The following is a 12,005-nucleotide window of genomic DNA, read 5'->3' on the forward strand; positions in this document are numbered from 1 at the left end:
AAGTTTGGCCTTTCAGAAAGAAACAAAAATTACACAATCCCAAATAGAGACAGATTCAAATCCATGATTTCATATTATCCTAATCTCTCAATTATGTGTGGTGGACCATCTAAGCTATTTTGAGAAGTTAAACTATAAGATATTTGTTAACCACTTGATTAGTTTGTCATCCTTTTAACTCTTTTTGACATAATTAAATTAAAAAAAATAAAAAAAATGTTAATATTTTTTATTATAAAAATAAAATAAAAAATAAATTTTAAAACTGAAGGAAGTCTCTAATTCAATACAAAATATGAAAATAAAATAGCAAAATAAAAATATAAGAAGCAAAATAATAACAAAATGATAGAAAACAGGAGACCAAACCGCACTAGGGTTTAGGGGTTTGCAAGAAGCAAACGTTTTGCGCTGCTTTGTTTTGCATCCAATTGTCTAGGAGAGGGAGAGAGATAGAGAGAGGATGATTCGAGGGGGGAAAAGCTTTGTTTCTTCGCCGCCGGCGTTCTCGAACGACGCCAAGAAACTGCTAGTATGCGCCGGAAACACCGTCTCTATCTTCAGCATCTCCACTGGTTTACAGGTTCAATTTGCACTTCCGATTTCTTGGCCTTTTGTTGTTAAAACCATCGACAGACATTGAAGCTTCTTTGTTCAACCGAATGTTTCAATTTTTTGGTTTTCTGTTTTTGATTTTCAGATAGCAGAGTTGGAAGGACACAAAGCGCGGGTAACGTCGGTAATAGTGGTGCCAGCTTCGGTTCCTGCAAATAAAATCTTGTGCTATTGCTGGACCGCCTCGTTGGATGGCACCATTCGGTACTGGGATTTTTCAGTGCCGGAACTGATGAAAACCGTCGATATACGATTTCCAATTTTGTCGATGGTAAAATTGGCCTTTCGTTTCTGTTTTTTTGATTCGCTAGAGAGAATTATGGACAATTTGGTTGATTGTGAAGTTTTATTTTTTCTCTCTCTTTTTTTTGGATTGTGTATGTTGATTGAAGTCTGTAAAACCTGATGAACGCTTGGTAATGATAATGTTTTAATAGAAAAGAGTCATTGTATTTGAGCCGGTAATGGAGAAAGGAAATTGAGATCGATAATTTCTGATGATCCTATCATAAGAACCTGCTGAGATATATTATGAGCCGCATCTAAGTCTCCAGTAACTATCTGTTGGTTACAATTAATAACAAGAATGTTTCCTTCACCCCTTTCATGTCCTTTAAATGCTAACCTCCCACATGATAAGTTACAATATGTTGTAATTAAATTCAACTTTTTATGCCTTGTATTATGTATCTGAAGGGTATAATTGTCATTTTATTTTTGTGACTCTTTTTCTTCCCTACTATTCTCTATTCAAGCAAATTAAGGCTATGTTACACTTCTTTACATTCCCTCCTTCCCAAACAAGGTGAATGTAACAATCTTTATGTTACTTATATTCTCCTTCTGTCCCTTTCTATTATTTACTTTTTCCTCCTCTGCCCCCTTCCCAAATAAAAGTATTAGAGAAAACATTTCTTTCAATCACTGGTTTTTCTAATCCTTGCTGATCATCTTAAGGGTGGATTGAGCTGAGCCTTCCTGAGCCTAGGACTTTGTGAGAGTTTTGTTAGGAATAGTAGCATCCTGTCTAAGCTTTCCAACCCTGGATCCCCCCTGTAGCCCCTCCTGGTCCTCCCAGGTCATCCTCTGCCAGCATTCTTTCTTCCTGCTACTATGCTTAAACATGACTCAATCCAAGGGCTGTAGCAACCCTTTTTATCATTCCCTTCTTTTTCAAAAACAACCTTGTCTTCAAGTTTAAGGTAGAGATATCGGAAAATTGATGAACATCCTCTTCGGTAGCTTCCACCATTGGCCCCCATCCTTAACACGTGAACTTGCTGGACTAGTCTCCCTTTGTGTAGGTTCTACCTTTGATTCAGAATACCCAGTAGTAGGAGTATATTGGTTTGTTATTGTAGTTAGACAACTGAACATGGATGCCTGGAGCTTGGAGCCCTTGGAAAGGTTTTAGCAATGTGCTGTGGGAGACTGGGTGGATTTTACTGGTGTGGGGCAAATCTAGCTATAAGCCACCTTTCCAATCTATTGTAGGACATGGTATGGCCCAAATAACCTCTTCCAATGCTTGTTGCTCATCCTTTTAGCTAAGGACTGTTGTCTATAGACCAAAATCTATTCTCTAGGGGTCTTGTGTTGGTTGGCTTGATTTTGCATCCTTAATTGGTCTCTTTACAAGCTGATCTCATGCCGTCTTAATATGAGAGTTCTATCAGTGAGGGCTCTGTCCATGTTTCCAGTAGAGGTGGACTCCTAGATGTACTCAAGAATGCTTGGAGGAGGTCCACTGAAGAAGACTTGGAAGGGTTCACCATAATTTCTAGGGTATCAGCTTTGTCAGAACGAAGTTCAACCCAGGATAGGTAGGAAAACTAGTCCATGGGATTTTTTGAGATGCAAGCTCTAATTTATTACTTAGGCACCTATGAAAGATTGTAGATTGACCAAAATGTACATAATCAGTTAGAGCTTTCATCACAGCTAGTATCACAGAATTTCCTTAGGGGTAGGTAGACTAATATTGAATCTATGCTTACCTCCTCAAACCTTATCAGGGATAGAAGGGGCTATAATAGTTCAATAGGCTTGGAGATGGTGCATTTCTCAGCCTGAAAACTGCTACACATATTGGAGAATTCTTGACATCCTCTGTCATTTCGGACTAAGTAAAATTTTGTAGAAATTTTTAGGAAAGTTCATTGCACCCTACATGACCATCTAGGGGAGATCCATGGAATTCTTATTGAACATTTTTCCTTAAAGGAGAGTTGGTTCATAGTTTGATCCATCTCTTCTAGTAGATCATACCATTGTGGCAATAATATCTAGTTGGAGCCTTTTCCTCTTGCACTTGTTTAAGTCTAGTATCCTGGCATCAATCTTATTCTCCTTAATTTGGTCCAAATTATCACTAGTCAGATGTGATTTTGTTAACACGAATTGTCTTTCTTGCATCTGGTTTTCTTGTCAATTAAGATATCTCTTATAGATAATGCATATGTCATTGAATTTTTCTTGTCTTGCCTGTAAGTGATGTTGTACTTGATTCCAAATAGTTTGCTTAGATAGTTTTTCTGTTTAGGGGTTTGAATCACTTGAGTGATGAGACTCTTGAGACTTACACTGATCAGTTAACTTGCTACCTAACAAATGTTACCTCCTGTGGTGAAGGCAGGATTTTAGTCTAGTGGGTCAAACGTGTGCATAATTTGGTTCAAATCATTCAACCAAACTGAATTGTTTAGTTTGGTTTAAAATTTTTTTAAACATAATTTAGTTTGTAAATTTTGGGAAATATGGTTTACCTTTTGATTTCAGTTTGTGTTACTAAATACCTGAAGCCAAATCATATGTGTTAAATAAAATTTATTATGTATTTACCTAACCAATAGATCTTGTAGCAAAAATATTTTAATGATAATATTTGTAGATATTTTTTTGAAAATTTGTATAGAAATTTTATACAAATAAATTAGGCAAGTAAATTTTTTTATATAATTTCTTAATTTATATAAAAATGATTTGAGTTAGTTTAAAATATATGCAAATAGAAAGTTATGGTTTGGTTTATAAATTCTTCCAAATCCAACTGTGCACATCTTTAAGGTCAATTAAGCATAGCTATCAAATAAAGTAAAGTAATCATAAAAAATCTATTCTTCTAATAATATTTTAATTGTACAAAAATACTCTTAAAATAGTTCTCATTGAGTTTCTGTATTTTGAAAGCATTGTGTAATTGTTTCATTATTAACGTTGTTAACTATAATTTTAAATAATCCAAATGTAATGAAAGGCACCCAAAAATATCAATTCAATAAAAATCAAATCATAAATAGCATAATCTCTAATGTCCTATCTGTTTAGCGAGCAATAGATTATTACGAAATCTAAATGCAAAGCTAAAGAATTTCTAATTTAATATTAGTGAATTAATAATTGATATACCTCATTTATTAATTAAAATCACATTAAAGATTATACTTTATCTCTCTTACTTCTTATCTCCTTTTCCACGACTCTTGTTTTTTTCTCTCTTTATTACTCTCCTTGTAAAATAAAAAGTGGGCTTATGTTATTTAAAAGAAGATAGGAGAAAAGTCAGTCTTGGATAAAAGGTTGTCTTGATCTTGAATATAAGCCCTACTTGTCAAGTAGACAAAAGTTATAAAATATATCAACATTTTAAAAGACTAATTTGTTAGACTAATTTAGTTTCACAAAAGTTATAAAATATAATTTAGTTTCACAAATTATATTGTTAGACTAATTTAGTTTCACAAAGTTATATCAACATTTTAAAATTAACAATTGAGTATTTTTATTTGCTACAAGGGCAAATACTAATTTTCTAATAAGTTGGGCCAATTAACAATTTTTTATTTTTCAATGGCTCAATTATATTTATTTCATTTTTTTAGTGGGGTCAAAGTAGAATTAAGCTAAAACTTAACCTACAAATGATAAATGAACCGAAAAGTTCTGTGCACTGAGACAAGGGTGTGGATTTGCCCCTGTCCACTTCTTCCATTGCTTGGAATTACATCATATAGCTTCTCTATATTTGTTGATGTTTAGGCCATCCTTTAATGAGTCATAGTTGTATCTATGCCTGACCTACTTAAGGCATAAAAGTGATTTGGGCCTTCTGAACGGTGTTTAGGTAGTAACCACTATCACAAGTGGTTTCATCTCTTGACCACATGTGAGGGAAGTGGGTGTGGTTTGACCTTGTGGCTTCTTAAAAGTGATGTTCTTACTAGCTGAGCTCATTCTACCTTAGCTACCACTCTCAGTGGTTTGAAGCGTTAGTCCCTATCTGTAAAGGTTCATCAAAGTTTGGTGAGGCCAATGCTAGGGCTTCTATCATCGCTCTCTTAAAGCTATAACAGATAACATTGGTTGCTTTTGACCTTTGAAAGGCACCCTTCTTAAGAGGTTGGTGTGAGGAACAGTAATGCCAGCATAATGTTTGGTGAATCTGTTGTAGTTGCCAGGGAAGCCAAAGAATTGCTTCAAGGTTTGTAGGACTGGTCAATCCACCATAATAGCTACTTTTGTCTGTTAGGCTCTACTAATACACAGTGAGTTTAGGATAGAGGTCATTCTCCCTCAACTTCAGTACAGGTTGTAGATGCTCCAAATACTTCTCAATGGAAGTGCTGCATATCAGGATCTCATCAAACAGAACTGCTATAGGACTCCTTAAAATGAGATTGAAAATCTAGTTCATGAGAGCGTGGAAGGTTGGCTTAGGCATTGGTTAGGGTGAAGGGCATCACCAAGAACTTAGATTGCCCCTGATGTATCTTGAAAATATAGTGGCTTATGCCTACATGGTGTGCTCTGATTTGGTGATACTCAGATCTAAGGTCCAGTTTTGAGAATACTGAGGCTCCATGAAGCTGTTCCTACTGTTTATCAATAGTAGGTGGAAAAGCTTCCCTTGGCCTTGGTTGAATTCAAGTGCTCCGTGATCTGCACGAAACCTGTAGGATCCATTCCTTGGCCTGTAGGACAGGTGAAGATAGGGTGTGACTTGGTCTATTGACTTAATTGATCTCCCCTTCTAGCACCTATCTTTCAAGTTCTCTCATTTAAAAATAGAGGTATTTGTATGGTTTTACACTGATGGATTTGGTTACTAAACATAGGGTAATCTGGTGGTTGATAACTCTATAGGGTGGCATGTGCTTAGGCTTCTTGATGACAGTTCCAGTGGTCTCCAATAGGGTCTCTCATTTTAGGAAGGCTGCTGTAGGTATTACCTTCTGCTCCTGAATGGGATGGGCAGACTTCAAGTGCCAAAAGTCTGCAATATTATCTAGGCCATGGAAGGTCATGAGTTCACTCAAACTCAGGGGATGTCCTTGTACCAGAAGCTCCCAATCAATCGGACAGGCATTCCTTTCTGTTGGAAGTCCATTGCCAGTCTTATAATCTGTTACGACGTCAAGCATACATCCATTTTTGTTCAATGCATCTGCTTCTTTTATGGGTAGCACAAACAGATCTAAAGTGAGTTCTGTTTGCAAGAGTGTGATAATAATTTTTGCATATCTTACTACAGCCCAAGTATTCCATTACCAATATATACTTAGCCTTTTTTAACACTCTTTGTAGGCAGCCGTTTTTATTCTAATTCAATGTTTGATGTTTTCTTAAACCCTAAGTTTCATATTGTTGCTCCAGATTTGATTTTATGCTGTTTCAGCCCAAATTTTTTCACTTGCTTTGTTGATTCTTCCCCTCACACTGCATCAAAGTGGTGTTAAGAGTCAAAGAATGATGTGTTCTGCAATGGCAGCTAGAAGAGGGAGAGTTCCATGCCTGAACCAACCTGTAGATAAGCAATGGAGGTGAAGAAGTCCATCAAAAGCATTGTTTCCGGGTTCTCTCCTACCTCCTTGGGACCGTGATCTGGATCACACATTCTGAATCATAGTTCTTTTATGTCCCTGGATCACAAGGAAGGCAGGCGGAAACCCAAGAATGAGGATTCCAAGCAATGCATGAGTTTAGTTAAAACAGTTAAAAACTAGGGAAGAAACTTAAGTCAGAATAATTTTCAAAGAAGATTAGAGTAAAGAAGCTTGCCTACCTCAATTTCTTGTATATTCTATTGCATTTTGAATTATATACAAACCTAACTTGGTGTACATAGGATGCTTCATTCCCTAAAATGTACAAGAACATAGAAACCACTTCTATCATAGCAAAGTGTCAATCTAACTAATTTCGTCTTGAGTATAATACAACTATAAAACATATATGACCTAAAATAACAAGCCAATTAAGTCTACCCTATCCGTGCCATAAAATTAGTGTACTAGAAACCCTGCAATTGTTCTTGTACCACAACCAAAAATGTACCATGTTCGTGGTAACTGTGATCAAAAGGTGCAAAATGTGTGCCTTCCCCCTTAGGGTGAGGCACACACCCTATAGATCCTTAGGCTAGACGTGCATTTGACAACTATGCTTGATAGAGGAATGGGGTTCATGGTGGTCTGGGTTGATTAGAATCTTTGGAAAAATGTATTGTTGTAAGGGCTGATTTGGGTCCAAGAACAACTGTGTTGGACAGTTTTTTAGGGCAATGAGTTCTTTCCTAAATTCATTTCTCACACTAAAAATAAAACAACCTTTCAAGAAAGGTTCTGCAAGGTCGTAGGCCTTGCTAGATAGGTGTTCAAATTGAGTTTCGTATTCCAACATAGACTTGGTTTGGGTTAATTGGCCTAGGCCCTTGGATGATCATTATACGGTGAAGGGCCAATCTCACCAGCAGGGCAGTTGCAAATACTCCCCAGTAACTCAACATAGGGCTGTTGAGCATCTGTTGGAACCAACTGGATGCATCACTATCAAGGTGGAAGGGAACTAGTTGAATTCTTTATTGCTTAGGTATTTGATGGTAATTAAAGTAGTGTTTTACTTTGAAGAACCATTTTGAGGGGTCCCTTCTAGAAAATTGAGGAAAATCTAGTTTAATGGTTTTGGGAGGTTGCTTGGAGATCCCTTTGTTCTTGGGTTGGTGTAGTTGCAGGGTAGTCCTTAACCCCTCATTGACCTCTAGTTCAGTTGAGCTGCTACCTGGTTGCTGCTGCAATAGGTCAATTTTCCATTCATTTCTTCCCTTATTTATCCTCTGATTTGCTTGCATATGCAGGTAGGTCTGAATCAATCCTTAATGGCTATCTTTAGCTGCTTGGATCTAGTTTCTTCATCCATAGTATTGCCTGTTATCACCACCTTGAAAGAATGGAGAAGGAAAATTGACTGAGAATTGTCATGTACCTAGGGTTTAGCCTAGGATTGGATTGGAAATTGAGAGAAATCAGAGACCAAGAAAAGAACAATTGGAGGGGGAAATTGGACAGAAATGGGGGAAGAAATTAGAGAGAATGAGGGAGAGTTGCAGAGGGAAACGAGAAGGAGATTGAGAGAAATCTGGAGAGAGAAATTAGAATTTCATTTATCAATTCAAACGTCCAAACCTAGGGTTGCTTCCTTGCTTGGAAATTAACCATGTGGGCTAGCAATAGCCTAAACGGATCGGAATTCGCCTGGCTAGCTTGCCGACGGAGTCTGCCTCCTAAACTCTAAACCTCAATGCTACGATAGCCGTCTATCACCCCAGGCATCAGAGTCAATTTTTGGAAATCAACCGTCTTCGATACTACTTCCCTTAAATCAAATTGAAACCATAGTCAAGGCTAAATGGATTTGCTATTGGAATTGGAATTCTCGACTGAGAATCAATCTCCCGCATTGCTTCCAAGTATGCACCAACAATTACTCGAATTCGCCTTACTAAATCGCACTCCTGTCTAGTTCGCCTTCCGTTTCGACTACGCATGCAACGACCAAATTTGGAACCCCAATTGAAATCACATGTCCTGTTTCACCTTCGGAATCACAACGGCCATGATTGATCGGCTACCTTGTTCACATGCACGCCTTCCTTTTCGCTATCTCCTTTTGCTCAAAGTGAATTCAAGATCGCCAATGTAGTTGCTACCCAATCAACAACCACTGGACCAATGGAGTCACCTCAAGCCCTGCTGCCTTAATCATGTACTTCCTTTAAACTCTCTTGCCTGAGTCGCCTAAGTCCACTACAGTTGCCAACGATCAGCTGTTATGAATTTGCTTTCTCAGTTGCACTTCTTGAAATTCGATCGGATGTTGCTTTGCTCCTAGCTCATTGACAATCGCAGCTTATATCGTCAGATTGCTTCACCCTCTGACAGACTCACGCCTTTTTGAAACATCCGCTACAGTCGCGGATGCCTGGTGGTTCGCTTAATTCCTCGATGGACTGTCGCTTCTCACGAATGACGTCCATTTGCATCACCCCACTATTTACTTCTCATGAACGACACCTGTCCGCTTCTCCAGCATGCTCGTCGGTCGACCCACCTTTGTTCGATTGCAAGACTGCCGGCTCTAGTCGGAATTGCCTTCCGATCCAAGTGAGCAGCACATTGCCGAGCCTAAGTTGGATTCGCCTTCAAATTGGAGCTGCCATAGAAACAACCGAGGATGGTACTGCTTTGATGGATAGGGTAGCACATGCAGAGGGACCATCAGATATCTTTGAAAAAGAGGTTCATGTAGAGGAAAATGCCAGCAAACACAAAGAAAAAGGAGTTGCTGAATTCAATGCCTGTAATTAGAGTGGCGCAACAGATATTGGGGCTGGAGTCTTTCCTCAGATTTTGGTCTTAATTGAGGCAGTTTTAAGTTGTTTCAGTTAGTTAGTTATATAGCTGTATGTTGCTGTCTTTACTTTGTTTTATATTGTTTTGCCTTCCGTGTATGTTGAGCTATTTATATAAATAGCTCAACTGTTTATTTGTTATGTGCGGTGGTTTTCATTCTTGTTATTGAAGATACATGATACATTTTTTTTTCTCTCAACTGTCTTGTTCGGTTCTGCCCTAGATTAAGTTTTCACATTGTTGACCAACCAGATTTGGAATGAAATATTGACTTGTTGGATAAGTTGAATATAAAGCAGGTTGGAGCTGGAGCTGAGAATGGCCATGCCTGTGACGTCTATCCTAGGCGGGGTCAAAATTGGATGGTCCACATGCAGTTGAAGGCATTCATCAAGACTGATTGATTTTGGCTGTTCACTTTGACCAATGGAGAGTGATTGATTTTGGGTGGGTTCCAGTCAAGGTGTACATGAGAACTACTGCAAATTTGCTATGCATACAAAGAATTTTCAAAACTTTTCCATCCAAGCTGTGGAAGAAAAGGAAAAAGGCAGATGGGAAGTTGTGGAGGTTTGGCATTTTTTGGGGATAAGAAATGTTTTAAGGTGGAGGGAATTGTCATGACCCTAGGAGCAATAGAAGGGTATTATTGTAATAGGGTTGCAATAGTTTGTTAGGAGCACATGGGTGCTGTTAGGAATTAGTTAGTAGCTAGCTAGGCCTATATAAAGGGTACTTGTAAGAGGTTGGAGAGGATATGTGAAATGAAACTGAATTTCCTTCCCTTCTAATTTCTCTATCCCTCTCTCGTTTCTTCTCTAATTCCTCTCTCTTTCTGCTGATTTCTTCCCCTCCTTCAATTCTTCAATTCTGATTTCTCCCCTAATTCCTATTACAACCCTAGCTAACCCTAGGAATGTGACAAGAATTTCTGATGATCTTATACAAGAGCTGAAGATGTTCGGCTGCAGCTAAGTCTCTACTAATGGTTGGTTCCAAATATTACCAAGAATGATTCCTTCATCCCTTTCAGCTCCTTTAAGCTGTAACCTGCCACATGGTCAGCTGTCAGCTAGGTCTCTCAAATAAACAGTCTCCTGTCATCTTCATGCATAGATTTTTTGAATTCTGGCTGATCTTATTTAGGGTGGGCTGGGATGAACCTTCCTGAGCCTAGCTGACTTGAGGAGATCTGGGTTAGGCCTAGTAGCATCCTGTTGTAGACCTTCCAAGCTTGGATTCTTTTATGCAGTCTCAGCTGGTCTGCTGGGAGTCTTTTGGCCTGTTGCCACACTTTTCCTTGGTCTTCTAAGGGCTGCCAAGGCCTTGAATCAGATAATGAGTTAAATTCGTACAATGCTTGGACTGTAATTGTATACTTTTTTGTTCTATCCATTTGTGGAGAAATTGATTGACAATTTTTCCAATGTTTGAAGCTTGTAGTCGTGTAGAAAGAGAAGTAAATGTAGAAGGAATTGTATAGAAAATGAATTTATTTTCTTTTTTAGCTGTGTTAGAAAATAAGAAGCAAATAAAAAGATGTTTGTCAGCAAATAATCATTTTTTGAGTGTGTGTGATGCAGGAGCAATAAAAAAATTATTATTAGCAGGGTTATTTTTTTTAAGTTTACATATTTTATTATTTTTCAGCTTTCTGGTCATGTTATTTTTATTGGTGACTATGTTGTTATGGTTTTAGAGTCTTATCTTAAACCCATGTTTTCTTTATGGGCATAGGAGTAGCAGAAGGTGTGTAGCCCAGCAGAATTAGGAAACTAAACCCTAATCCTTGTGGGTTAAGTTAGGAGGACTATTTAAACAGCTGTAATGTTTTCCCTAGGGTTAATTTTCAGCAGTTTTACTGTCAGAACTGTCTTCCTCGTTCCTGGATGCTTAACCAGATGCTGGCCTCTGTTTGGCTGAAGAACCAGTCACTTTAGGCTGTGTTTTAGATCTATTTTACCGTTCTTCTGTCAGGATTCTCTCTGCAACTTGGGAAATGTTATTGTAGACTCCTTGTTCAACATCCGTGTGTATTGTAAGTAAATTCATTTTATCATTCTTTTGCCTCTGCTGTCCCAAGCAAGTTTAGGTTCTATGAAAATATGGTGATTTCTCTCATGGAAAATTTGATGCAGAAAATTTGGGACCTCTTGTCGTGAATAAACAAAAGAAAAATAATAATTAGCCAAATTGAAAATGCTGGGTTAGTTTAAACTGTCCTGGTGATGAGCTTGTAAAGTAAAATTAACAATATATTGTGCTTTTATTTTGCATTTGTTATCTTCTGCTGCTTTATTAGCCTAATTGACAATGCTGGGTTGATTTAAACTGTCATGTGTGATGCGTTTGTAAAGTAAAATTAGCAATTAAATATGCCTTTATTTCACTGATGTTAATTTGTCTCATCGTTTACTGAAATTGCAAATTTCTCATTGGAAGCAGGTAATTCCAAGTTTATTCAGCCAACCAGCAGAGAACAATGAAAAAACACCTGACCTTTTTGCATATGTGTCTACTGGAGATGCAAATCAACCAGACAAGAAGCAGGGTGCCTTACACGGACACATTAGGAAATGCAACTTAACTAAGTCTCGTTTAGCTGGTGGAGTGACTTTGGCTGAGGTGCATCTGGATAAAATTCTGATAAACCACGAACTTTAATTCTCTTTCTGTTGTTTCTGGATTTTCAATCATATTTTA

The 12,005-nt window shown here is 37.8% G+C and overlaps 1 protein-coding gene across 2 annotated transcripts in view; it reads left to right on the plus strand.

The window, feature by feature from the left end:
* The first annotated feature begins 362 nt into the window (after positions 1–362).
* The window catches only part of LOC127792219 (uncharacterized), a 36,353-nt gene continuing 24,710 nt past the window's right edge, over positions 363–12,005 (plus strand). The window contains exons 1-3 of one of the 2 annotated variants that reach the window (XM_052322656.1): positions 363–583; positions 701–886; positions 11,745–11,927. In XM_052322656.1, the coding sequence (XP_052178616.1) occupies positions 464–583; positions 701–886; positions 11,745–11,927 (489 nt within the window). In that variant the 5' untranslated portion in view covers positions 363–463. The remainder of the gene's footprint in view (positions 584–700; positions 887–11,744; positions 11,928–12,005) is intronic. The other variant, XM_052322657.1, reaches the window with a different exon arrangement.

Source organism: Diospyros lotus, chromosome 15 (assembly GCF_014633365.1).
Source record: "Diospyros lotus cultivar Yz01 chromosome 15, ASM1463336v1, whole genome shotgun sequence".
Classification (NCBI taxonomy): Eukaryota; Viridiplantae; Streptophyta; class Magnoliopsida; order Ericales; family Ebenaceae; genus Diospyros; species Diospyros lotus.